The sequence below is a fragment of the Hippocampus zosterae genome, chromosome 19 (genome assembly GCF_025434085.1).
Source record: "Hippocampus zosterae strain Florida chromosome 19, ASM2543408v3, whole genome shotgun sequence".
NCBI classification, from domain to species: Eukaryota; Metazoa; Chordata; class Actinopteri; order Syngnathiformes; family Syngnathidae; genus Hippocampus; species Hippocampus zosterae.
In genome coordinates this window covers 4920257-4948242 of record NC_067469.1, presented here as the reverse complement: position 1 = coordinate 4948242, position 27986 = coordinate 4920257, and the positions used below count along the sequence as shown (strand labels likewise).

At 44.8% G+C, this 27986-nt stretch overlaps 2 protein-coding genes across 7 annotated transcripts; both read left to right on the top strand.

Annotated features, from left to right (window-relative positions):
* The first annotated feature begins 98 nt into the window (after positions 1–98).
* Positions 99–4739, top strand: hmgn3 (high mobility group nucleosomal binding domain 3). Of its 6 annotated transcripts, none has more exons than XM_052053467.1 (7): positions 104–332; positions 1370–1420; positions 1630–1659; positions 2581–2631; positions 2787–2885; positions 2999–3098; positions 4144–4739. In XM_052053467.1, the coding sequence occupies exons 1-7, from the start codon at positions 318–320 to the stop codon at positions 4149–4151; spliced, it is 354 nt and encodes a 117-aa protein (XP_051909427.1). In that variant the 5' UTR covers positions 104–317; the 3' UTR covers positions 4152–4739. The 6 variants fall into 6 exon arrangements, with proteins under 6 accessions (XP_051909429.1, XP_051909428.1, XP_051909427.1 ...); XM_052053466.1 differs by having other exon boundaries at positions 111–332; positions 2784–2885; XM_052053469.1 differs by lacking the exon at positions 1630–1659 and having other exon boundaries at positions 99–332.
* Positions 4740–4866: 127 nt separating this feature from the next.
* Positions 4867–27693, top strand: phip (pleckstrin homology domain interacting protein). The gene is made up of 41 exons (XM_052053459.1): positions 4867–7424; positions 7503–7758; positions 7890–7948; positions 8036–8065; positions 8193–8252; positions 10811–10961; positions 11108–11206; positions 11743–11903; positions 13155–13376; positions 13620–13720; positions 14224–14294; positions 14414–14514; positions 15002–15042; positions 15200–15298; positions 15470–15626; positions 16061–16195; positions 16920–17048; positions 17117–17342; positions 17801–17971; positions 18167–18350; positions 18478–18580; positions 18641–18778; positions 19305–19402; positions 19640–19847; positions 19937–20047; positions 20153–20260; positions 20602–20726; positions 20809–20891; positions 20963–21074; positions 21243–21304; positions 21376–21531; positions 21764–21884; positions 21962–22087; positions 22271–22346; positions 22418–22477; positions 22747–22899; positions 23278–23430; positions 23604–23818; positions 23888–24114; positions 24417–24566; positions 24852–27693. The coding sequence occupies exons 2-41, from the start codon at positions 7719–7721 to the stop codon at positions 25562–25564; spliced, it is 5535 nt and encodes a 1844-aa protein (XP_051909419.1). The 5' UTR covers positions 4867–7424; positions 7503–7718; the 3' UTR covers positions 25565–27693.
* The last annotated feature ends 293 nt before the right edge of the window (positions 27694–27986 follow it).

The following is a 27986-nucleotide window of genomic DNA, read 5'->3' as shown; positions in this document are numbered from 1 at the left end:
GATCCAGGCCGCCAAGCCAATCGTATGCGGTCAGTGCCAGCTGTCAATCAAAACATCCTCGACGCTCTTATTTACATGGAGACAGTGACGACCAATAGGGAGTCGGCAAGGGAAAAGATTTGGCGCGTGCTGACCAATGGCGTCGCGAGGCACAGAGTTTTAGGGGAGTGCATAATAATCAACATATTAGCCAAGGTGCTTTTTATATATCGATCCTCTTTTGCGCGCTAGTTGTAATTATCCCACGGTGTGGACTTTTCAAGCGTTGACCTTTAAGCTTAGCGTCGTTCTTTGGTGCTTTTCCGTTCACGAGCAACATGCCGAAAAGGAAGGTGAGTGTCGCTGCTGCTATTGAGGTCCCGTCCGCTTCGCAATTTTCGCTGTATAAACAGCGCCATGCATCCGAACAAGTGCATTGCGAGTTAGAAGACGTGTTGTGTGTGGAATTTCTTTCGCCGTTATTTTGTTGTTGTTTTTTATAGCCTCCGCTTCCGTGTTTTCCGTGCACAATGTCACGAGGACGCGCCAAATGGAAAATGGCCAAAATAGAACACGTCATGTCATGTGTCGAAAAATTCCAAATAACACGAGACAAATGTACTCAGAACGTTCAGGGCTATTTTGCCATCATTGTACATTCTCGTGTACCACCTGGATGCTACCATTGTGTGTATGTACATGAGGGTGAGGGGGGGGGGGGGGTCTTTGGGCCCATCCTAAACCAACACTATGTGGATCGTCGTCGTCGCTCTTTGTGTGCGATGTCACGCATGCGCGTAGAGCAGCCCGCCTGAGTAAATCGGTGATGTTCGAGGCAGCTCATTTCTGGCCATGTAAATACCATCTTGCAACTGAGGGAAAATGTGCACTATTGATTGATAACGTGATGGGCTTTGTGTATGCATGTTGTTTTACTTTGCTAAAGTTTGAGGCAGTGACGTGCAAGTTGGAGGAGGTTGGGGGGGGGTATCCACCTCAGGGGCATCCACAGCACTTCTCCACCTCAAAACGTCTTCAACTGGAGAACAATAAAATGCTAACATTCCTTGCAAGTGTTTTAATCTTGTGTTTGACACCTTCTTAATTTTCACTTAGTTGCAGAGGATGAGAAGCTCTTTTTTAATGAAAATTTGGGCTCACAACGCAAAGCAAAAAAAATTTTTTTTATTTTTTTTTACCAAGCGCTGCCCAATAACCTGAAAAAGTTGTAAGTTAGGCCCCTTGTACATCAGGTTACTGCTGTACTTTTTCCTTGCTTAGTGCTCGCAAGGTGTGATGCAGATTTGTTTTAATTCACTGTGTGTGTGTGTCATCGGAATAAAAGATGTAATGTTCTGATCCGATGTGCTCACTGTGCTCTCTCCACCAGTCTCCTGAAAACCTCGAGCGCAAGGACAGCTCCAAGGTCACCAAACAAGAGGTAAACTTGTGTGTGTGTGTGTGTGTGTGTGTGTGTTTATGTGTGTGTGTGCGCGCGCGCACATGCGCTTTCGTTTGATTTTTCGCTCATCATGAGAGGCAGTCTCAAAGTGAGCAGATCAGGTAAAGACACAGACTGCAGAAGTTCAACTGATTTGTCTTTCTCTCTCTTTCTGTCACTGTCTCTTACTCTCTTAATGATCATCTTAGCCCACCAGGAAGTCCGAGAGGTTATTAGCGGTAAGTTTGGTTCTCTCCTCCTCACTGTCTTCACCACTATTCTTTTTCAGTCTCCCAAGTTTTGCACGTGTTTGTTTTGTCTTTTCTATGTTTTTCTTTTTCTTTTTTTGGCAAGTGTGGTGCAATAGAAATTAATCAATAATTGGTAAAACTACAACCACCAAAAAAATTTTAATTCACCAAATTTTGGCCCATCGTATCCTTCCAAATTTGTGGGAACTGTTTTATTTTGTATAAATGATTTCCAGATAGCTGCTTCACCACACAGCCTGTTTTTCTATGTTCATACATTCCCTGGCACCTGGCAGAATTCCTGTACTTACAAAAATAAACACTTACATTAGAGCAAGCCATTTTCAAATGAATGATTGGTCAATCATTTATAAAAATAACACCCACATGTAGACTGACCTATACCATTGAATTGTGGAAAAAAAATTTGATATTTACCAAATTGCGACAAGGTTTCAGCCCGACGCCAGTGAATACTGTCGACCTCTGAATGGTGTACATGTAAGTGTTCAATGTGATGTACATGTAAACTGTTTCATTGTTGGAGCCCTTTCAAATCTACTTTTCCCACACTTAAGAGAGCACACCACACAACTTGACTAATTGTGAATATGTACCAAATCTGTAAGATTGAAATGACCTTTCTTTCTAAGTGGTCATCATGAATTGTTAATTTTAAAAGGCTTGTTGATCACGAGTACAGTAAGTCGACTAGACAAAAGAATATCAGGAAGTCACGCCTGAAAAGAAATGCCGGTTTCCTGTCCTTTAAAGATGAACACGTCCTCCCAAGTTTTGTTCAATTGCTACCAAATTTAAAGCGGCATTACAAGACAGACGGGTGGCTCTCCATATCAAGAAAGCTCCAACAGGCAGATTCAGTCTAACCACCTTCTGTTGGTCTTACAGAAGCCTCCTCTGCCAAAGCCTGAGTCCAAAGCCAAGAAGGTCGTCATCAAGGTAAATAAAACACGCAGACTTTTCTTAAAACAAATTATGACATATCCAATCTTAACAGGCTTCTCTGAAGCCAACTCTTCCCTTAACATTTGACCCATATTACTGATCAATGAATGGATAACTAATATTGTATCTTTGAATGACTTCTTCAGCAGAAGGCAGCAGATGAAAAGGGGGCGAAGACACGGAAGGGCACCGCCAAAGGCAAGAAGGAAGATGGCCCTGCCCAGAACGGAGACGCCAAGGCTAACGAGGTTTGAAATAAGCCAAAAATAACACAAAAAAAAAAAAAAAAAAAAACGGAGGAATTACTGACTGTGTGTTTGTGTTTCAACACATCATACATACCATATGCATGCACACGCAGATCCTTGTGTGTCGTCCATCTGTTAGTGTGTCATCCATCAGAAACTCAGCTCCCTCTACCGTGTCAGTGCGAGGGCAGACCGAGACAGTCAGAGTGAAGGGTATGCCAGAGTGTCACGCTAACCCAACTTTGCACGTGCCCTACTAACTCATAGCTTCATCTTTAGAATAAAAAGCCTTTTCACCCTGCACTTAGTACAACATAGAACCCATTCATTGTGTATGGACTGCTGCAGGCGCAATGGCGCTGCTGGGGGCTGGCGGACCATGAAGTTGTTTCGGAGTATACAATAGGGGAGGTGGAGGCAGAGTGATTTCAGAGTGGCAATAGTTTCTTACATCCTATATAGATGTAGTCAAATTCGAAATGCTACGACTGAAGAGGTTGGACTGCCGTGTGAATTTCCTATCTTGTGATTGTTTGTGTGATTTGCAGTGTGTTGCAGCAGTGGTCCCCGACACAGGTGAAAGAAAATAAACTGACATTCCTTCCGGTTTATTTATTATCAGGGGCTGAAAATATTTTATTTGGAAAACGGATTGGATTTTCATCAAGATCCTGATTTGTCACAGTCATATAACAATAATATTAAACCCAAAAGCTTGCAGAAGGAGATGGAGGGAGGGGGGGAGAAAAATGAACAATATCGGAAAGATTATTTACAATGGGGGAGGGGAAGGCCCAGTTGAGGATTCAACACAATAGCCGATGCCCAAGAAGAAAATGAAAGGTGCATTTCACAGCCAATCCCAGGACACCTACTTGAAATATGGATTGATTGCGACAGGTGATTCCCACCCACCAAGCCCGCTCTTCACAATACGTGGTGGCAAGTCGATGAAGCCTTGAAAACCGATTCGCCGACAAATGTAAGTGCTTTTGAGAGCGTTATACTTGGTGGCTACCCACATTTCTAAGGCTAAAAAGGTCATTCAATATTGGTGGGTGGGGGTGTAATAGTAGATTGGTGTTGATTGTTGTAACATTGAACCCCGCCGCCCCTCTCTCGGTCGATGAATGGTTGCCGGTCTGGACTTATTTGAACCGATCCGCGGTGGAGGAAAGGTTGGGGACCACTGTGTTACAATACATTTTTAACATTAAAAAAAACAAATCTTCATTCTTGCCGTTTTTCTTCCCTGCAGGCAACTGAGGCTGTTGAAGAAGGCCCCGAGGAGAAAGCGTGAAAACAACAGGCGCCATTTCTTTCCCCTTTTTTTCCTATAGACACATTTTTTTGTAACACGCTGAATTTTTGTAGACTTGTGATAAATGCTAGAGATAAACAACCAGCGTTTCCTGAAATCCACATTTTATGTCCACATTACTTAACTTCCAACACTACCTTTACAACTCTTTTTTTAAAAAATTATGATTGGACGGCTGCTTATGTTCTTTATCCTGATCTCTCCTTCTTTAATCATATTTCAGTAGTGGTAAGAGTATTTTTTAGAGAAAGTGGCGGTCACCTTTGAGAACACCTGCAGCATTTTTACAGCTCTTCCTTTACAGAATGGCCCATTGCTCCTTTTTATATGTGTGTGCTAGGCTGGACGCGATGCTGGGTCTGTTGTGTTTGACTTCCCAACCTTTTTCTCTCTCCTATAGTCAACCCCCAACCCCACACCACCCTCTCCCTAATTCCCTGGTCCTGCAGCAGAGTGACAAAGCAATAAGCAGTAGTGCGGTGCTCAATTGGCTTCATTCTGTTGGGAGAGTATTTTCAAATTAAAAAAAAGAACGAAAAAAGTTGACCACTTGGTTTTTCTTCTGCAAGACTCCATTTGTTAGGCTACGTGCACAATGCAGCACATTTACCCAATTTGAATTTTTTTGTTAAATCCAAACTTTTTATTTGCTTGATCACATTACAAAAACAAATGCGATTTGTAATGCAAACTGAACTGTAAACTGAACATATGTGATGTGGTGCCTTGATTTATGTTGAATGTGCTCGCAACCCCAATCATTTGGATCTCAAATCAAGGTTCATTATTGACATGAAAAGAAAGGTTATTAATTGGTGCCAGCGCCTCAAAACACTGACAGAGTACACCAGAAAGGGAGCTGCAATTTGTCTCACTTCCCAAGAAACTTAAAACTTATGTAACACTTGTTCCTTAGAACTTCACACCGGCAAACAGTTAATTATTGATTTGATCTAATGGATTCTCTATTCATTGAATTCAATATCTTCCACTGAAACATTTTGATTGTAAATGTACTGGGAGACGCCAGTGTGCCGTTGTGTGCATTCTGGAGTGGCTTTTTGAGGGCATTTTCGAGCACCGGGGCCCTGCACACCTGCATGTGTACGTGTAGTTGTACATATTTTTGTGTGATGCCACTTTGCACAGACAAATACAAAAATGTGCTGCATCAGCAAGTGAAAGGTCAGCAATCGCAGAGCCTATGGAACTCATACCCGTGCACGATAGGTAGGCCGCTCGTAGGCTTTCTAACGAGAGAGAGGTGAAGTCAACTGTGGTTGAGACCACGATTGATTGAGGTCTGTGAGTCTTACGAGGGGAAAAAAACAGGTGGAGCAGCAACGCAAAGTATGAGTGAACCAGAGAGCATTCATAATGGCCAAAGTCTCAGAAGCACAAGATATCAAGAATCATTCCATGCTGATGGATTATTTCTGGCGAATTTTGCACTCTTTGTTAGTCAGCTGCTAAGCGATGGAAGACTCTTTGAATCGCAGGAATCGGCATGATTCTTTCTTTGTGGATTTCTGTGAAACTTGAGCACTGTGTCGTGAACTGGTGATCATGGATTCATCAATAGCTGTCTTTGGCAATACATGACAGTGAGCAAAAGGAGAGACTGCCTCCCTGTGGCTCCGAGGGTCACCGCTGTTTACAACACAGCATAAGTTTCATAATATTCACATACATTTAATTTCTAAAACAGACCTAAGGACCAAGTTATTCATATCAGGGAAGATTTTAAAAATGGTATCAGTTAAAAAAAAACATTGGCAGAGATTTGTAGAGGTGTTACATATTGATATTCAGCCATTTCCTAACTACTGAGAATTAACATGATCAGTGTCTCTGCATCAATGAATTCATTATTAATATAACAGTAAGGCAATTTGGGCAAATTTGTTATTTCATAAGTGTGTATTGAACCCCTAGCCCTTTGCATTAATCAGTACCCAGGAAGTCAAGCTAAGCTTCAAAAAGGTTGGTGACCTCTGTGCTCGAGGTTGCCGGGATGACTGAGTCATCATTTTCACTGTAACTGCCAAATGCAAAGTCTCGGCATTTCCATAAAGGTGCTTCACTTTATTTGCAGGTTGGTATTTTCAGACGTGTTCATTTGTCAAACACTGAAAATGAATTCAGGTGGGTGCTCCCCTGTTTCTTCTCACACAAATAAATCTGACTCTTGAACCTGCATGTATTTAAACTGAAACTTGTCATCTAATCGGAGAAGGGGGTTCCCTGATTAGGAGACAAATTGAAAGAATCAAGTAGAACGTTGAGAAATATTGAAGTCGTGTCGTTTTAAACATCTGAGTTGATTTTCAAAATTCTTTCTGCCTTGTACTCAGGTTTAAGTTTCCAACCAAACTTTGCATTTTGATGGCTTTTCATTTTCCTGTCAAATGTTCTTGGCCTTAGTTTGGGGATCTTCCAGGGTCAAGACCTACAACGCATGGAACATGATGAGGGGGGCGCTGACGTGCCCTTGAGCAAGGCCGTCGGTGATTCTTACTGTGATTATGTACACTGAATGGTAGCTATGAGACATACTGGCAACTGTTAATTTGTGTATTGAGTCACTTAATTAATTGAAGCTGCTTTAGGAAAACCAGGAGTTAAGTGTCCCTCCGGTGGATTCGTGATGATTACCATAATGTTACTCCAATGTTTCCCTGCTGTTCCACTAACTCACGAGATTTTCCTTCATCAGGCTACGTAGTTGCCCCCTCTGCCGCCAACAACAACCCTTCCCCCATTTTAGTGTCAGGCGGCGATAAAGAGATGGACTTCTTCCGCGCCGAGCAGGCTTTCAGGGGAGGGCGAGGGTGTGTGAGCGAAACATTTTGTTAGAATAACACCAAAACGAAACGAACACTTAAGCAAACAAACGTCGACGTCAAGTTGGCTTTTAGGGATTAGCTAGCCTTCTCGCGCAGATTCGGCAGCCATGTTTTACGTCTAAAAATTTTAAGTGTCCATCCGCAGCTCGATTAATACTCAAGCGTTACTTATTAACGAGTTAAACGTCGTCTCGATGTTAGGTATCGACCACTTTCAAGTAACGAACAAATTCTCGCTTCCTCAAGTAGGTTGCCATTACAAGCTCCCCTCCACAGTAGCCTGTGCGTGAAACACACCTCTGATATCCCTCCGCCGAGGGCTCGCATTTTCCCCTTTGAAGGGGGGAGGGGGATCTGGATAAAAACACCCACGTAAGATTAAAACTCGACCACTAAAATCAACATTTTCACCTCATACAAACACATGTCTGCTCATGGTTTGCGTCCCAGGTATTTACGACGGTGTTTGGCGACAAAACCCACCGCGGGGCACTAGAATCGTCACCGCGCGGAGGAGCACTGTGAGCTGAGTCGAGCCGGGACTGTTTTCAAGCGCCTGAATGGAGGCAGCCTCTTCCTGGTGGATAAACAGTGACAGCTACAGGGCAGCCACCGACACCCAGCGGCCCGTCTCCGGCGCTGCCCCCGCCGAAGCACGCCGAAAACATGGCTTCAGACAGGCCACACATCGCGCAGTTGACTTCTGGTGAGTAGCGGAGCTCGTGGAGCGGGCCGAGGTTGTCGTATATGTCCCCCCTTCTCCCTCCCCGCGATCGGTAGCCCTCTTGTAACGCAGCTCCCCCGTGCTTCTTCTCTCTTCCCTCCGACCCACACCAGAGCTCTACTTCCTAATCGCCCGCTTTCTCGAAGCCGGACCGTGCCAAGAAGCAGCCGAGGTTGGTGTTTGAGAATTTGGGGACTCGTTTGAAACCGATCACGGCGGCCATGAGGCGTCATGTTGTCTTTTTTTAATCCATTTTCAGACGCTGATCAAGGAGGTGGAGGATAAGGAGGTATGTGGAGTGGAGAGATGCGCGGGCGCTGCAATGTCGCCTCTTTTTGCTTCTCTTAGACATGTTTTAAAAACAACACTTTTAATGATAACACTTAACGATGTTTCGTGTGTTGCTTCGTGTGTAGCTGCTGCCAAGGAGGTTGGACTGGACCGGGCAGGAACACCCCGGGACGTATGACAATTTGGTAAGGGAGCTTCTCTCTTTTGCAGAGAGAAAGTTTCAACACGGCAACTTTACGAATTGAATTTCCCGCATTTTTCCCCATGCGAACAGCAAAACACTTTAAAACCTGTATTTTGTTTCAGTTTTTTTTTAAATAACAATAATCAAGGTAAGATGAGGCTTTTTAGGTCAGTCAGGACCTGGCATCCTCACCCAAGTGGTGTCCCAAGCAAGGGAAAAGGGGAAAGTGCAGTTTGAACGCGCGTGGAATTGTTGCTACGTCACGAGTGTTGTGGGAGCGGGCGGGCAGGCTGGACTGGACTGGAGCACAGTCTCTCACTCTCGCTCAGTTCTAGCCTGCTCCATACACTGAAACAAAACTCCTCTTCGGCTCCAAACTGGATTATTTGAATCTTTTTTTTAACAAATCATTGCATATTTGCATTGAATACGGATTAGCAGCTGCCACTCAGAAGGAAGGAAGAAACACACAGAGGTGTTGTTGGATACACTTTTTTCCGCTGGAGGCTTTACTTTGGACATGGAGATGAGGGGTAATGTTGACCTCTTATTTTTTTAATGTATTAATTCTCATTAGAATCCCTCTAGGGGTAAATTGGACTCTGACCGCTGTTGCACACCACACGTTGGAGTCGGATCACACATATGCAGGCAGGCAAGGAGAGATGTCAGAGGGAAACCGCAACCTTTCGCGCTGACGTCATCTACTGGTGGTATTAGTGCCTTGCTCAAGGGTACCTCGGCAGTAGTTTAAAAGCAGACGAATGTATCCTCGTTGTCGTCTTTTAATTTGTTCACACAGCAGTACTCGGACCGCAACCCTCAGGTCCCCAAATCCTCACAGATAAATTAGTGTCATCCATCTGCATGTGTTCAAATATTGCACTTAATTAATGCTCATATTATGCTAATTAAAAAGCGCATAAGTAAGCCTTTATGGCGTTTTATGAAGTGGAGAGAATACTCCAAACCCCTTATGGTTGCCAACAGCAATGTACATAGTTTGCTATTAATCGGATTATCTGATTTAATCGGATATTGTAAACCATTAATATGCATTTGGGGTGATTTTTCTGACTTGAATATTTGCATTCCGCTCACTTACGTGGATGTTATACATTTATAAATGGGGATTAGAGGACGTGAAATTCTCATGTTTATGGAATCACAAAATATATTTCAGAGTGAGTACACGTAGTCTCTCCCGCTCTCTCCTTCTCTCCCCTTCCCTCACTTTCGCTCTCTCTGCATGCCCCTCCCACCGCTTGTCAATCAAAGACTGCCTCTAATGCTTCTCTTAAATCTTGCAAATGCTATTAATTTTTAAGAAAAAAAATATTTCCGTGATGTCACCTTTGTTATTAACTTGCTTAATACTATTTTGTTGTTGCTGTGCTTCCCAAGTGTGTTGTGCGTTTTACACTGCAAGGATCGAGATAGGAATTAATTAGCATTATTAATTAGGGGTAATGATTTAAGATGCATTAAATTAAATCAAAGGCCGATATTTTTGCATTATTACATGAGAAGGGGTTGTACAGCTGCACGTGTTGATGTCAATTTTTTTCAGTGAATGGCGAGCCATCTTGAGAATGTTTGGTTTTTCGGTGCTTGTGCTTTCATGTGCCATGCGGATAATGACAGTTATGAAGACTGCTTCTTTTGCAGTTATGTACAGGGAGCCATTATGTGCAGAGCACATTGTTAATATCTGCGCGTGTGGATTGTGGTATGCTAATCACGTTTCTTGTACCAGCAGTAATGTTGGATGTAATTATGGGTGGCCATTAATTGTGTGTGTGTGTGTGTGTGTGTTTCTCAGGCTGCTCATGCACTGATAAGAGAATGGATAGTGTGTGTGTCTGTGTGTCCGTGTGTTGAATGTCAGTATTTGAATGTGTGAACATGTCATGAGTGGTCATTGACAATCCCTGTAATACAACCCAAATCTGTGAATTTCAAAATAAAATGTACCGAATCCTTGCGAAACACATACGATGCCACTCTATTGCAAAAGCAGTGCAAATACTCTGTAAGGTTTAGGAAAAATAAATTTTTTGAAGTAATGTAAATGTAATTCACATTAGTTCATTTATTCATTACACACAAGTGCCCCCTTTTGATTTATGGCTAATTATAGCTTTGGATGCAATACAAGTTACACATTTGATTAATTATTGTTTTTGATACAGAGTGACTTTGTTCCATGTAATATGATCTTGTGTTCCTTATTTCTTCCCTTTTGAAGAATTGTCAGGTTCCCACACATCCCTGAAATTCCTTGAAACTATGTTTCATTTTCCTACTTGATGGAATTTTTTAAAAATCTCACAGGCACTGAATAGTTTGTTTTAGATACAATGTTAATCAAGAAGCTTGAACCTTAATTTCTTCTCCTTTGGCTATCATGTTACCTTTTATTTATTGCTCCATCCCATATCTCCATCTTCAGAAATGTTTTTTAAATCATTTTTATGTGCAAATGCAGCTTATTGATGAATGTTGCCAAGTGTTTTGATGAACTTGCCCATCTGACGGTGTATCTGTATGACCATATAGGTGAAGCTGTACCGCCACATCAGTCCCGAGCACCTGCTGCACGTGTGCTCCAGGGTGTGTCCTCTACTGGAGCGCGATGTCCCAGCCAGTGTGCCGGGTCTCACTAGCCTGCTGGGGGCCGGCCGACAAAATCTCCTTCGGACCAGCAAAAGTGAGCCGACGCACATATCTTGGACGAAGCACACTTATGGAGAGCTTGTTTGAGTGTTGATTTGATATTTAGCGTAAGGATGTGTGTGGAAATGCATTTCTATACGCAAGGGCACATGAGGTCTGATCTGTTTTTGTGTCGCCCAGGTTGTAAGCATGTGGTGTGGAAGGGTTCGGCGCTGGCGGCGCTCCACTGCGGACGACCACCAGAGCCTCCTATCATCTATGGGAGCCCAGCTAACATCGGTAAATAACACTTGTGATTTTGTTCCATTCAAAACAAGAACGTTTAGTAGTCTAAACCTGGCATTTTGATTAATATTACTTTTGTGGAATATGAATTACAAAGCAAAAATGGCCGGGTTTATACATATTGGTAGGGCTGTTTTGCCACTTGCTGTCGACTAAAAATGACATCACAGTGCGAACGTCACATGAGCAAACCTAAAAAAAAATAAATAATTAAACAGGTGAGCCGCGACGGTCGTTGCCTGAGGCCTTTGGCACTGTGAGGTCAGTTTCAGTCGACAGCAAGTGGCAAAATGGCCGCCAGCTTAGATTGTAAAAACAGATGGATGCGTATTATTTGAAACTGTAAATACACATAAATTCTGACTAAACGGACTAAACTGTGCCTCTTGAGTAAACTAGCACCCATATGTTTGCCACCATGTTTTGAGTGTAAACAATTTTCTGAAGCAGGCTTTGGAAGCTGCTATGGGCGGGACTTTTTTTGTTTAGTTTCTGCATTCTCACATTGTGCATCTTTTTACTCGTGTCAGTGGAGACCAGCCACGGCCGGCGCCTGAACGGTTCTTACCGCCTGCGCCAGCTGGTGCCCACCGCAGTGTATCAGCACATGAAGATGCATAAGAGAATTTTGGGACACCTTTCCTCAGTCTACTGCGTTACCTTCGACAGGACTGGACGACGCATATTCACCGTAAGTGTGAGCTTATGTAGCCTTGAGTATTTACGGTCCCATTGTTAAAATTGTTTAGCATTTATTTTTTTTAGGACATTAGTACTTTAAAAAATGACAGGTGTCTCTCTTCTGGTAGGTTGAGTCCATCATCAAAAGATGCAACTTTTGTGTGTGTGTGTGTGTGTGTGTGTGTGTGTGTGCACGTGTGTCAATGTCATTGTGAACTCCCCACCCCTTGTGGTTTTCGTATTTCAGCATTGTTGTCTTCTGATTGTCTTACTTTATTTGAGCTTTATTTAATGCTATCTGCTTCCATTTGCAGCTTTCATGCCATAAAATGTCTAAAAATGGCTGCGGAGGAGGAAGGGGGGGGGGGGTGGTCAGGGGTGCATGCATGGGTACTACATTGACTCCTCCGTTATGTCTCTGCGTTTGTACATTTCCTGGGCTCTCTTCGCCGTCTTTTTCTTCTCCCGTTGCGGCCCCTCCTTTGTTCCGTTTCTCAACGCCCCCCCCTCCCCCTTTCTTTTTTTTTCCCGCTTTTCCTCCTCACAACTGGAGAGTGAGAGTGTTTCCTCTGAGGCACTTGCTGGATAAATGCCAGAATTAACATTCATCCTCCGTCTCCTTCACCCCCGCCCCTCCCTAGTTTGCAGTCTCTTTTCATAATCATATTTACCTTGTGACGGACATGCTGATTATTTTTTCCTTGTTGAGCGTTCGATTAAGGCAGCTGTAAGCTGTTGTTTCTCTCTAATGATAAGCTTAATGCAGTGGTGCCTTGAGGTGCAAGTGAACATTTTTGAGATAGGTGACATCATTTGGGCAATTCCAAAAGATCCTCACTCGTCTAAGCAGTTAATCGAATTCAAATCAAGATCGTAATATTAAAACAAATAGTGATAATCTACCTTCCATTTAAATAGTACCATAGTAGCGCATCTGTTTTGTACCACTTTTTGCCACCTCCAATTTTGTGATTGCAGTTTCAAAAGCTGTTGAGGGCACTAAATAAACAGATCTTTACTGCTCCAATATTTGGCACCCTGGTGGTGTTGTGGTTCTTTTTGTTTCTCTGCTGCTATTGTTTTTTTTTTGGGGGGGGGGGTGACAAAATAATAGATACTCGCTTGATGACCTTTTGCCACCCTTGTATTTTGAATGGAATTTCTTCCTCTGGATAATTGTGACTTCTTTGAAATGCACGTCATATAAACCAGCCCTACATTAAAGTCATTCTGATGCGCGGACTCCTTTCTCCAACTTCAGGGTTCCGATGACTGCTTGGTGAAGATATGGAGCACGGACAACGGGTGTCTCCTGGCAACGTTGCGTGGGCACGCTGCCGAGATCTCCGACATGGCGGTGAGCTACGAGAACACCATGATCGCCGCCGGCTCCTGCGACAAGGCCATCCGCGTGTGGTGCTTGCAGACGTGCGCCCCGCTAGCTGTGCTGGAGGGCCACGCCGCCTCTATCACTTCTCTTCAGGTGAAAAGTCTCCTTCTACTGTATGAGAATACAGCGTCCATAACAGGAATAGCTATGCTAATTTTTGTTAGCCCGTCTATGACGTTTCACATATGTTGCTAGTATGCGAGTGGACTTTTGTCTCTGTCGCAGACTTTCGCCTATTGTGAGTGGGTCTTGAACTTATTCCCCTAGATAAACGCGAGTTTACGGTTATGCTGGAAGTTATTATTTCAACTTATTATAAACCGCTTGCGTTTGCAGTTTTCTCCTCTGTGTTGCGGCTCCAAGCGCTACCTGTCCTCCACGGGTGCTGACGGCACCATCTGTTTCTGGCAGTGGGACGCACGCACACTCAAGTTCGGGTGAGACACAGCTGCCACTGTAATGAGCGCACTTAGATTTTCTTTATTGTACGGAAATAACTTTATTATGAACATATGGACTGGACACTACAGCGGAATCTCCAAACTTGGGCGCCATTTGACATTATGATTAAAATGAATTCATCTGTTCCTGGACCAGCTTTTATTAAAACACTCTTATGTTGCAGGTTAAATTGACCCCTTGTAAAGTTTAAAAACGCGAGAAAAGAAATGTAAAAAAAAATCAAACGTCTTCCCACCTTTTTCTTTTCTTATTTTTAGTGAATATATATTAATTTGACTTTACACAGGTATATGTATAAAGAAAGTAAATTGTGTTTATGTTGCACTTCTCACAGAGTACAATCCTTTATTAAACTCTTAAAACAAAGAAAAGTACACAGAGTCCTAGACAAAGCAAAAAAAAAAAAAAAATCCAAGCATGGCACTTTTCCCTCCTTTGTCATTGCTGGTACTGACATCATCTTTTTCCTTGCATCCAGTCAGAGGCCAAGTAAGTTCACTGAGCGTTCCAGACCGGGTGTCCAGATGATGTGCTCCTCCTTCAGCGCAGGTGAATACAGCTGTTTAATCCAAAAATATTGTTTACAGATGACACCGTCTCAACATTTTACACCATGAGGTGAGTTCAAAATATCAACTCAAACAGAAAAGGGATTTCTTTTCACACAGGTGGAATGTTTCTGGCTACGGGAAGCACGGATCACATCATCAGAGTGTATTACTTTGGCTCAGGACAACCGGAGAAGATCTCGGAACTGGAGTCGCATACGGTCAGTCCAAATCATTGAACGTTTCAAGTTTTGCAAGTATATCGGTTCCCGTCGATGTAAATTTATAAATATAAGAAGTACTCAGGCGGCCCGGTAGTCCAGTGGTTAGCACGTCGGCTTCACAGTGCAGAGGAACCGGGTTCGATTCCAGCTCTGGCCTCCCTGTGTGGAGTTTGCATGTTCCCCCCGGGCCTGCGTGGGTTTTCTCCGGGTGCTCCGGTTTCCTCCCACATTCCAAAAACATGCGTGGCAGGCTGATTGAACACTCTAAATTGTCCCTAGGTGTGAGTGTGAGTGCGAATGGTTGTTCGTTTCTGTGTGCCCTGCGATTGGCTGACAACCGATTCAGGGTGTCCCCCGCCTACTGCCCGGAGACAGCTGGGGTAGGCTCCAGCACCCCCCGCGACCCTAGTGAGGATCAAGCGGCTCGGAAGATGAATGAATGAAAGAAGTACTCATTATGCGTTGTGTTTTTTTTGTCAACTAGGACAAAGTTGACAGCATCCAGTTCTCACACTGCAGCGATCGGTAAGTTTGTGTGTCTCCTTGTGTAGCAAGTGAGTTATACTGAAGATGAATTGTATAAACATTAAACGTGAGGAGCTCTTTTTGTGTTAGTTTGGCTGCTGAATTATTGTGTGTGTGTGTCTGTGATTATTCTTGTGTTTTGTTTTGTTTTTTTTAGGTTTGTGAGTGGCAGCAGGGACGGCACGGCGCGCATCTGGCAGCTGCAGCCTCAAGGCTGGAGGAGCATCCTGCTGGACATGCAGACTAAATTACCAGGGTATATGTAGTACTCTGTCAGCCCCCTGTTTTTTTTTGCCCCTCAAAGCATCATTCAGCCGAAACTCCGTAGATGAGCCATTATTAATTTTTTGCTTTCAAGCAAATTTCCTCTGAGCTTTGCCTGATGAATAATTGATTTTCAATATCTCTACTGGGACCTTTCTTGTAGGAAGTACAACCCACCACCACTAGAAGACAAGGTGACCAAGCTAAAGGTCACCATGGTGGCGTGGGATTGCCACGACAGCACGGTGATAACAGCAGCCAACAACCTGACTCTGAAGGTCTGGAATTCCATCACTGGGAACCTGGTTCACGTCCTGATGGTATGTATGTCTATTTTAAGTACATTAACACACAGCTATCCATTTTCTAATCCGCTTAACCTCTCAAGGGCCACGGGGCGTGCTGGATCCCATCCCAGCCGTCTTTGGGCAGTAGGCGGTAGTACACCCTGAATTGGTTGCCCGCCGATGGCAGGGCACACTTAGATGAACAACCATCCATACTCACACTCACACCTAGAGACCATATAGAGTGTTCCATTAACCTGCCATGCATGTTTTTTGTAATGTAGGAGGAAACCGGAGTACCCGGGCCCTAACAATTCTCTGTACACAGTCAACTCTGTTCATTTACATAAAGTGTTGTCAAATTGTACCTGACATACATAAAAAATGCTCCAGGGCGAACAACGCCTTTATGGACGCGGTGCGTCGTTGAAATGTTTAAGCTCAATCCAGGCAGTTCATTTGTACAGGGTCACGAGGACGAGGTGTTTGTACTGGAGCCGCACCCCTTCGATCCCCGAATCCTATTCTCGGCGGGGCACGACGGCAATTGTATCGTGTGGGACCTGGCCAGAGGCGTCAAGATCCGATCCTACTTCAACATGGTGAGCTGGCGCTGGAAAAAGATCTGCATTTCTTTTTGTTTTGTCCTCCACACATGTGATGCAGATGTTTCACTTTGAGTCAGGCGTCTGGACTGCATGAATAAATGGATACACAACAAAGAGTCGCTGCAGCAACTATTCTCCTCCACATTTTGGGCGGAAATTGATGCAAAGATCAGTAAAATATTGAAAGAAAGTGTCAAAAAATCTACTCAAGTAAGAGTAAACGAATTTAAGATGTACAGCGGTGTCTCCAGATGAGTTTATTTCATTTACATGACCAAGCTTGTAACTCAAAACACTTTGCATATGAATGGCAATATGATTAATATTTTCCAGCTTCCTCCAAAACACAAGAAAAAATGTTTCTAACTTGTTTTCAACAATTGACGATGGTGCCGTTGCTTTGAAAGCCGCGTTATTGGTCATTCCTTGCAGGGATAATGAGTGCCCTTATTACCTGCCTGCGTGAGTTCAAATATTAGTTGCTGAGTGTTATAAAACCTCCACACATTAGTTCACTGCTACCAGAGTGCTCCTGTCTCGTGAATATTTACTCTCAAAGTCGAGGCAACCCCCCCCCCCCCCCCCCCCCCCAAATAACAGTTCGTACCTCAAAAGACTTGTTCGTCTGGTCACCCGTAAATCCAGACGCCACTGTAACCAGTCTCCCTCTTGCCCAAAGTCACCTATGGTCGTATTTTTGTCACCTCCTTGGTCCTAGATCGAAGGTCAAGGGCACGGGGCGTTGTTTGACTGCAAGTGTAGTCCGGATGGGCAACATTTTGCCGCCACCGACTCCCATGGTCACCTGCTGATCTTTGGCTTCGGCTCCAGCGGGAAGTATGATATGGTGAGGTCACGCATACACACACATATGACGACGTCATCACCTGACTCCATTGATCTGCCATATCGAAGATCGCCGACCAGATGTTCTTCCACACCGACTACCGGCCGCTAATCCGCGACGCCAACAACTACGTGCTGGACGAGCAGACCCAGCAGGCGCCTCACCTCATGCCACCCCCCTTCCTGGTGGACGTGGACGGCAACCCCCATCCGCCCCGATACCAGCGGCTGGTCCCCGGCCGGGAGGGCTGCCGGGACGAGCAGCTAATCCCGCAGATGGGTGTCACCTCCTCGGGTACGAGTGCAATGTCGTTGACGCGCTTTTTGTGTTGGTTTGTTGTCATAACAACAATGTCAAAGGTCTACTGCGGGGGCTGGACAAAGCATGGCCCACTTTGTTTTTTAATCCAGCCCGCTGACCATTTTCATATTTCAGGGCTAATATGTCAAATTTTCAGATGTGATCTGGTCGTATGTTTGTCACGGTTGTCAATGACTACGCCTGTCCAGTTAGACTGAAAGATATGATGGAGTCATTCGCCAAGACAAGAACATTATCCCCCTTTTAATGTGCTTAACGAGATGCATTTAGAGGAACAACCGCACTTGAATGTCAGTTAACAGGTCACTTGAAGCAACTTACTGACTGCACATAATTAAGAGATCATTAAAATGTACAGGGCGAATGAAACAAACTCCACTGTTAGATTCCGTGTATTCATTCTTGTTTCTTTTTTTTGGTTTATTTACCAGGCTTAAACCAAGTGGTCAGCGAGCAGGCGGTGGATGGCTCCAGTCCTCTGGATACCATGATCCAGAGATTACAACAGGAACAGGACCAGAGGCGGGGCTCCAATGAGACACCTGCTGCTACCGGTCCTGGCGCCGCTGCTGCTCTTACCGCAAGCTCCCGAGTCAGCAGAGGTATTCGTGCTTTGTAGTGCTAAGTCTTCATCCATTTGCTGTATTATTCATTTTTTCATAGAAAATCAGAAGCATTCAGTCCAGGGACTCGGGGATCTGCATACCAATTATAATATTGCTCCAAAACATTAACTTGACACACCGCATTTACAACCATCAGATATAGAAATTCATGGTTGTTTTTAAATCCTTCAGGGTCTGTGAGTTCTCCGACAGAGGTGCATTCGCCACCCAACGTGGGCCTCCGTCGCAGCGGGCAGATCGAGGGTGTGCGGCAGATGCACAGCAACGCCCCGCGTAGCCAGATGGCCACCGAGGGAGACTTGGTGGCCTGGAGCCGCCGGGTGCTGGTGCCTGAGCTGGAGGACGCTTCCGTCAGGTAACAAACAGCGCAACACGGCAACGGCAACATACTTTATTTAGCTTCAGCGGGTTTTACTGTGCGCGTTGTTGTTGTACCGTGGATACCTTTGTGTGCTTACAGTCTGTCTGTTTTGGTAATGCAGGAAACAGGTGAACTGGCGAGAGGCTAAAGGGGAGGAGGAGATCAACATTTACCAGTCGGAACGCCGGAGACGCACCATCCACTCCCTGCCCAAGGAGAGCAGAGTAAGACTTTTAAGTCTACAAATCATGATGGCATCACTTTTGCTAATTCCTGGTTTGCAGGTTCATCCAACTTCAGAGAGCGTGTCTGACGAGGGGAGGCGCAGTCAGGGTAACCATGGTTACCAGACCCGGGCAGCCGTGGAGGAGACGAGCCGCCAGAGTGCCGAGGTGGCTGACGATGACGACAGCAACTCCGAGGTAGAGCACATCTATGCAACATAGCAGATTTCCTTAAGTAGAGGTCGTGTACCAATTAGTCACCCAGTGCTTCATCCACCCAAGACAAATAACCGCCTCCCTCAAATAAACGCACCCTTTTCGCCTTCAACAAAAGGGGAGCAATCTTAAAACATCCTAGTTCAACTTTTGTCGTTCGCATATGAGAATTTTAGAGTTTTAAATCTGTTGCAAACCGAAACCGTAAAGTTGGGGCTTTTGGGTGGAATTTCAGAATGAACAGTAAAATGCACCACAACTTTTACAGGGTGTACTTAATTTGATAGTTTCCAAACTTTTCAATGGACGTGCTCAGCTTCTCGTTGTTTAATGTTTCTGACACGGAGCTAAATTCAGGATGTCCTGATTGTGTGACAGAGTTCGAGTCACTTTGTTTTGACTATTTTTCGACGCAGAATCCAGATCCCAAAACTCTGCAACGTATTAAGACGAACAAACGGAGCAAATCCAGATTGTGTCAACTCTCTAAATATGTCTGGGTTATCAGGGCGAGACAGAGGTGCGGCAGATCAATGGGCACTCGTCAGAGGAGGAGAAGGAAGAGGAGCAAAAAGAACCATGGCCGGATGATCACAGCAGTTCGAGGTATGGCTCGGTGATGTGGCCTTAAAATGACATGTTTTCGTCCCATTCTGGTATTTTCTGCATTTCTCCTCGTACCCCAGCTACATTGCTCAGCGGGTCTGTGTACAAACGGAATGCTCAGGGTGAACCCTACTTCAAGGCTTGCGACATTTATCATTGCGACTCTCTGCGGGCACTGTCATACATGCACATGAAGACGCCAGCCTGCATCCTGACATTGTTGTCTTGTCCGCACAGCGACTACTCCAGCGACTACTCGGATTGGACGGCTGACGCGGGGATCAACTTGGAGCCGCCCAAGAAAAGCGTGAAGGTGAAGAAGAAGAGCAGCAGCTCTGAAGAGGACAGCGACAAGAAGCGTGACCCCAAGAAAGAACGCAAGAAGGACAAAGCCGACAAAGATGGCGCGCTACCAAAGAAAAAGACGCCAAAAGAGAAAAGGAAGGTTGGTCATCTTAAAAGGAAAACATGCTCCGCATCAAGGAGGGGGGGGGGGGTCTGATTTGTTTGAAAACAAATGATGTTGTCTGACAGAGGGCAGAGCTTCAGGAGCAAGGGCTAACTTTGGAGGAGTGGCTTCCCTCTTCCTGGATCACGGACCTGCTTCCCAGAAGATGTCCTTATATTCCACAGATGGGAGACGAGGTACGTGAACTTTCGATGATCCCCAAGTAATGTTTATGAAAGGTGAGGTATTTGTTCGACGGCTTCTTTTGTCATGTTGGGTAATGTTTGCGTTTGTGCCTGCAGTTGTACTACTTCCGTCAGGGCCACGAGGCATACGTGGAGATGGCCAAACAAAAAAAGATTTACAGCATCAACCCTAAGAAGCAACCTTGGCACAAGATGGAGCTACGGGTAAGAATAGATTGAAATAATAATAATAATGTTTATATACAGTACCAGCGTATCTCACAGGGTTATTTTCGATTCCTTGCAAGCAACAATTGCTGTGTTCAAGAGATTGTTTCTGAAACATGCAATCAATGTTCACGACACTTTGCTCAATAAAAGAAATATATTTGACAGTTAATTTTATCATGCATTGATAACATTTAACTCGCGGGCTACAAATCGCGCAGATTGTGTATTATTTTGAAATGAGGGGGAGGGGGTTACTTTTTAGGTCACCTCAATTATTGATTTTACTCATCAGATAATTTAAACAAGGTCTTTGCTGTCTGTTCTTGTGCGGTCAGGAGCAGGAACTGATGAAGATTGTGGGGATTAAGTATGAGGTGGGCTTGCCCACATTATGCTGCCTCAAGTTGGCCTTCCTAGACCCGGACACCGGCAAACTGACTGGAGGATCCTTCTCAATGAAGTAAAGATCTCGAGCTGCACTTCAAATTCCTCCATTAATTAAAAAAATCGTAATCATATGATGTGCTACTTTTTGGTCACAGGTACCACGACATGCCGGACGTCATCGACTTCCTGGTGCTCCGGCAGCAGTTTGACAATGCCAGAAAGAGGCAGTGGAGTATTGGTAAGGTGTCAACGAAGCGGCGTGTGTTAGCGTGAAGCGGCGGCATTTCAGCCGTGATCTCCTGTGCGCAGGTGATAGGTTTCGCTCTGTGATCGACGACGCCTGGTGGTTCGGCACCATCGAGAGTCACGAGCCGTTCCAGCTGCAGTACCCGGACAGCCTGTTTCTGTGCTACAATGTCTGGTAAACACAAACACTAAACAGAGCTCAAAGGACATTATATTCTCAGATGTATGATAAACAGCAACTGACCGAAAACGGGGCAATGGAATGGGATATATTCTGGAAAAATCTATTTTTTAAACTAATCATTGTAAAAACTTATTGCTAACACTTCATCTTTGGTTCCAGCTGGGATAATGGCGACACGGAGAAGATGAGTCCCTGGGATATGGAGCTCATTCCTGATGAGGGTGAGTCCTTGTAACAACACAGCAAGCATCTTGTAAGTCGCACTTTTCCGAAGTCTCTTTTTTTTCCTCAGCGTCCTTCCCGGATGAATTGGGCACAAGTGTTCCGCTCACGGAGGAGGAGCATCGCGATCTCCTGTACGTGCCGTTGGACGGCGAATGGGGCTGCCGCACTCGCGCCGACGAGTGCGAGCGGATCATCAGCGCCATCGACCAGCTCTGCACCCTGGGTAGGATATCCTCCCATCATCGTCGTTGATTATCGTCCCGCCTTGCCTCATTGCAGCTGTGTCATGTAAAACACCGCTTCCAGAAGGCCCTATTCTGATCTGAAGACTCCCGATTCCTTGTGTTTTGGGTGTTGTCACATGACTCACGCAGTGTAAATCGAGCCTGGAGGTGTGTCACATGCACAAGATTGTGTTACGGTAGTTGAACACGAACCATTTTGTTTGTTTTCAGACATAGCGGCGCCTTTTGCTTTCCCGGTGGACCTTCAAGCCTACCCCACCTACTGCACGGTGGTGGCTTATGTCACAGACCTCAGCACCATACGCCAAAGGCTGGTCAACCGCTTTTACAGGTATCGGAATGCGACTTTGCGCGTGTGATAGGATGAAGCGCAGTGGATTGCAGCGTGTGCTCGCACTTTGGCTTCAGGCGTCTGTCGTCTTTGATGTGGGAAGTTCGTTACGTGGAGCACAACGCGCAGACGTTTAACGAGCCGGGCTCCTTCATCGTCACCACGGCCAAGTTTGTCTCCGACCTCATGCTGCAGTTCATCAAGTGAGTAAGGTGTCCCCAAGCGTTTGAATGAATCAATGGCATTTTATATAGATATATCTATATAAAGGAACATTTGATTATTTCATGGTTATTTTGTATTTAATTCTCTTATTTCATAATGCCCAAGCGAAGTGGCATGAAATGCATTTAAAACTGAATGAATATTTGGTTTTCCATTCTCAGGGACCAAAGTGTGACAGACCTAATGCCACTCTACAAAACCCTGAAGAAGGCCACCTTCTCGGACTCTGAAGACGAGGTGCGTTTCTCAAAACGGGAGCGAAGTACACATTTGGTCGACGAAGATTAATGTGCGTGTTCTGCTTGAAGGAGGAGGATGAGGAAGACGAGGACACCAGTATGCCAGGAACCTCCACGCAAAACCAGAAGGTCAAATAAAATGCATGTACAATGTGAAATACAGTCAAAGATATTAGAAGAAGCAGCTTGGGTAGATTTCATTTTTAAGTATATCAAAATACTATTTTAAAACATGTTTTTATTCATTCAGCTACAATTCTTGTTGAGCTTGTGTGTGTGTATTGCTTGAGGCGGTACTTCATCATTGAAAACTTTCAAAACCGCTGATCTCCATCATGTCTGAAAGGGCTAGTTTTTTTTTTCCCCCTCATTGTTTATGATGACTGTGTCCTTCGCAGGAGCGGCGTCTAACACGGCAGCGACTGCGCACGCGACCACCTTCGTACGACCCTCAAGCGTGGCGAGGGCGCTGCAAGGAGCTACTGGACCTCATCTTCCAGTGCGAGGACTCCGAGCCCTTCCGAGAACCCGTAGACCTGCAGGAGTATCCGGTACGAACAACGTGCTTTGCTTGATGAACTATGAGGCGGACTGGCAATTGCAGATTAACATACAATATCATGATATTTTGAAGTTATCCTTATTTTGCGATGGCGTGCCATGCAGGTCAGTTTGTGTATCAAATGATGGCTAGATCAGGGATGATGACTTGATGACTTGATTTGATTGTGGCCAGAGATTTTGTAGTCTTGCATTAGGTATTCTAGCACCCTCTGTAGGTGAAGCATGCGCACGACAGCCAGTGTCTTTTTGGGGTTGGGGGTATTTTTTCTTTCATGCGGGCCAAAGCTGTTAAATTCTTACTCAAGTGTCTAAACTATCGTGTGTATGGTTATTCAGTCATCATTAATTCACTTTTACTGCGCCAGGATTACCTCCAGATTGTCGACTCGCCAATGGACTTTGGCACTGTCCTCAACATGCTGACTACAGACAAGTACCAGACGCCCATCCAGCTCTGCAAGGATGTGCGCCTCATCTTCAGCAACTCCAAAGCGTACACGCCCAGTAAGAAGTCCAGGGTGAGAGAAGCGCACGCATGCACATGCATACAAACACACACACACACACCTAGATTTGTGCATATTTGTGCAAAAGTCAGTCGAAATATTTTTTTGGGGGGCAGTATTCTTTTCATGGACCAAATTCTTTCCAAACTACAGCATTCAGTAACTGAAATTTTGTGTGTGTTCAGATCTACAGCATGAGTCTGAGGCTGTCTGCACTCTTCGAGGAGCACATGAGCTCCATCCTTGCTGATTACCAGGCCATCCACGGCCTGACGGACAAGCTGACCCGACGGACTGCCGAGCGCCATGCCCAACATTCAACCCCCGACCAGCGACCCACGCGGCACAACGTGAAGAGACGTCGCCGCAGCGAGTCTCCTCCCAGCAGCGCGGCTTCCAGGTATGACTCCAAAATCTGGTCATTCTGAAGTTTAATAAACAAGTCTTATAACCCACCCTCTGTTTGTAGCCCAGAGAGGAAGAGGCGCGTCTCGTCCCGAGTGACCAGCAGGCGTGAGCCTTCGCCACCTCCCTCACGGCCCCCCTCCTTGAGACAGAACCTCCCCCCAAAGTACACGCCGCCGCTGCTTAACGGGAAGATGGACACGCCAGCAGCGGGACGCACGCGCAGCGCCGCAAGACACATTGCACACTCGCCGCCCCCCTCAGCGTCTACGAACATTTCCAGCGCCACAGGTCAGATCACACGACACCATTTGTTTTTGTTTAAGTGTTTATTGATAAAATTTTACATGCAAATACTGTCTAACCATATGACGTCTTATGTAGGTGGTTGAAAGCACAATAACGGATTTTTTTTTTCCCTAATGATTTTTTTTGTACACAAAATCAGACACCTATTATTAAATAAATCTTTTTGTAAATTAATACATTTTCTGAAAGTGATTTTGGAGGGGGAAAAAAACAATATACAAAGACAACGTTTAAAAATGTATGACCTTTACTTGTGTGTTGCTAATACTCTTTCTCCATTCTAGAGTCGACCCGCTCGCTGAGAACGCACAATTATGTCTCTGCTTCCACGCCGCCTGCAGCAGCTGAGAGGACGACACCGTCTTCGGCTGGAGAAGGTGGCGTGACCGGAAGCACTCGGCGGAAACCAAGGACACCTGTAAGACGTGAATCAGGTAATGTTTTTGAGAGAATCTTCACACACACCCCCCCCCCCCCCAAATCTACATTTGGAATTGGTTATATCCCAAAAGCCTGTTTCAAGCAAAATTATCAGTTTTTTTTCCTTCCATTTTTAAATATTTATTTTAGCCAAATAAGTGGGGGGAAAAAAATCACATTTCAACTTTGTGATTCCATTTTCTTTGTATTTAAAAAAAAAAAATGTCTTTTTATGACAGCTGTCAAATGAAAAGCATCTCCAAACATTTAGATTTTCTTTGTGTCACTTGCCCTCCCAGGGTCTCCTGAAAGCCTCCCCTCCCAGAGCACAGCCCTCCTGAATGGCCACGGCGGTCACATGACGGCTGGAGTGGGAAGGAGGGGTCGCAAATCCCGAGCGGACCCGCCAGCAGACCCGGCGACTCCGACCAGCCCCTCCAGGAGGCGCGGTCGACCCCCGGGCAAGAAACGAGGCAGGAGGAGCAAAGACGACCATGCCAGCCCCACCCCTGATGATGAGCTTGACCAATCCACTGGCGACGAGGGCGGCGCGTCAACAGCGGCCACGTCAGACTCTGGCACGCCGAGAAAGAGGGGCCGGCCACGGTCCCTCAGAACTGAGGAGATGACACCGCCCCCACCTCTCCCTACTCCTCCTCCGCTTTCTCCGCCTCCTCCTACCACCTCGGAGACACCTGAGCCTTTGCCGCTGAGGAGGAGCAGCCGCAGAGCGCACGAGGACGTTATGTCCATGCCACGGACGCAAAGAGGCACTCGGAGGGATGGGGCTGCGGATCACCAGGAGGAGGAAGATGAGGAGGAGGATGAGGCGGTGGGCTCGATGCGCACCCGTAACCAGGGGCGACGCTCAGCCTGGTATGTCGAGGATGACTCGGAGGAGGAGCAGAGGCAACTGCTCTTTGAGGACTCCTCCATCACCTTCGGAACCTCTTCCAAGGGACGCGTACGCAAGCTGACAGAGAAGGCCAAGGCCAACCTGATTGGCTGGTAGCCCGACATAGACATTCGTGCGCGCGCACACACACGCAAGCCCCTTTCACACTACCCATCACAGCCTGCTGATTTCTGTGGGCTTGAAAAAGCTTTGGATAAAAATAACATTTTCTGAAAAGACTCAAAAGTAGCGGTTTTACTTTTGGGGATTTTTCCCACCATATTCTGATCTTTTTTTTCTCTCTCTTCCAAGAGGAAGGCTGAAATTTTTAAATTTTCATCACGGAAACGCTTTTTTTTTTGTCATGCAGCAATTTTGCGGAAATGCTGTGCAAGGGGCCACACACACACACACACACACACGCTCTCATTGGCCCAGCTGCTGCTAATCCAAGCTGTGCCCCCCTGCCCTCCTTCCTCCTCCTCAAGTATTGGTCCATGTTGGACCCCACACTTTCTCCCTTGTCTTCGTACTTGAAAGAAAAGCCGCAGGAGGAGTGCTTGCTTTACAGAACTGTACTGTCGTCAGTGGATGGGCGGGGGTCAAAAACTCCCACTTGAGCCCAGAACGTTTCCCCTGTCCCAGAACATTTTTATAAATCCCCCTGACTGCTTTTTTCTTTTTCTAACATTTGTACATGATGCTTCGCCCTCTGCTGGAAGTCTTATGTGTTGCTGTCCAATGAAAAGCATGACACTTCCTGTTTGTGCCCAAAAATTATACACACTTTTTTCTTGGACTTTTTTGCCAATTTCTTTTTTTTTTTATAACGATACTTGTAAAACTTTTGGTGATGCATTGCTTTACAGTGGACAACAACAAAATTGAAATGTGTGTGAGTCTGCTCAGAAAAAAATGAGTGTTTGCTGTCCAGTGAAAATTAGGTACCGTATTTACAAAGTTGGTAATTTAAATTTGTAGCCCCTTCCACAAACTATTTTAATCATGAATTTGTTTGATTGCATTTTGTTTGTGAAAGGAAATTTGTGGCGATGCATGTAGTATGTGTGCGTGTTGTCGTCCAATGAAAAACTTGTATCGTGACAAAATTTTATTGACTATTTTCAATTTGTCAAGAAATTACAATATTTCACTTGTCATTTTGCTATTATCAGTATGAATAATTGGCGAAAAGTCATCTACTTTTTTTTGTTTCATAGCAAAAATACTTTTTTAAATCACAAAAACGTTTTGTTAGTAATCGTTTTTCATGAATCACAGAAAAACCTTTGGAGATCGTTGCTTTTCAGTGGACAACAACATCACCATCATGTGTATGGGTCCCTGCCAAATGGGGAACAAAAATGCTTGCATTAAAAAAAAACAAAAAACAAAACTTCATAACCAAAATTTTGGAACGTTTTCTCTGCCATTCTGGAAAGGAAAACAACATGGCCAAATTTGGAGAATTTTTGCTTTTCTACAAAAAACACAATGTGTGTGTTTGTGTGTGTATAATATATATATAATATATATATATATATAATCTCACACACACACTCTTTTCCTTAGATAATTGGATGCGTGTGCTGAAATACCAAATGTTGTACTGTTGGTCCCGAAGGGTTATATTATGTTTTGTTGCGTGTCAACATGGACGATAAGAGCTCATGTGTAGGTCCTACTGCATTAGCAATGTGCCTTTAAGTCTTTGATGCGTATGTATGTGTTTGTGAGAGAGACACACGAACAAAAGTTGTGTATTTATTAGATCATGTGACTTATATCACGTAACCAACGCTATAGCCACATGCACTTATTCCCCACACAGCTTCATCGCAATGTGCTTTTTACTGTATTTTTTTCAGTGTTGTGACCACACACACACACACACACCACATCCTTTTAAAGCAAATTCTGTCAAATTGGCGAGTGTCATAGTCGTGGTCTGTGCTGGTGTGTCTTGATAAATCCTATCGGGACCTTTTTAAGAGGTCGTTTCGCTTCCAGGACCAGGCCAGGCTGGATTCTCATCAAACAAAATGTCCGTCCTCCTCTTCCATTCTCTAACGTTAACTCCATGGATTATTTGTGTACTGCGTCAGATAATTGATATTTTGGACACACTTGTACTTTGAATGTGACTTTGACATTTTGATTGACTGGCCCTGAAAGTACGTTGTTTCATGCATGTTGTGGTCCAAAGTGTCACACATTACATTACACATTCAGTGGAACCTCTAAAAGTCAATTTTTTCTGTTTCCTGGTAGTAAAATAGAGCTGGGTGATTGTTTTGGGGGTGAACTTAAAGTCTCATTGTCATTTTTCTAATTAGGCAGTGTTGTGCCCAATACTCATCATTGTGGTGTGTCAAATTTAGAAGACTTTTAATTTTTTTTAACACGTTGAGGTTGAACATGTTCAAAGCTGTCAGCACTGCCTGTGCTTTTGTAAAGTAGCTCCTCTCTGCAGCTGCTAAACGGAAATACAGAATTAATACACAATCCATCACCCAACTCTATCAGAAATAATGAAAAT

What these genes read in the sequence shown, in the direction of transcription:
- hmgn3 (XM_052053466.1), top strand. An exon ending in CCAAGGTCACCAAACAAGAG is followed by an intron (nt 1,421 to 1,629) that starts GTAAACTTGTGT and finishes TGATCATCTTAG; the next exon opens with CCCACCAGGAAGTCCGAGAG. An exon ending in CCAAGAAGGTCGTCATCAAG is followed by an intron (nt 2,632 to 2,783) that starts GTAAATAAAACA and finishes TGACTTCTTCAG; the next exon opens with CAGAAGGCAGCAGATGAAAA.
- phip (XM_052053459.1), top strand. Translation starts at nt 7,719, where the DNA reads ATGGCTTCAGACAGGCCACACATCGCGCAGTTGACTTCTG. An exon ending in CCCTGCCCAAGGAGAGCAGA is followed by an intron (nt 18,581 to 18,640) that starts GTAAGACTTTTA and finishes CCTGGTTTGCAG; the next exon opens with GTTCATCCAACTTCAGAGAG. An exon ending in TCTCGGACTCTGAAGACGAG is followed by an intron (nt 22,347 to 22,417) that starts GTGCGTTTCTCA and finishes TTCTGCTTGAAG; the next exon opens with GAGGAGGATGAGGAAGACGA.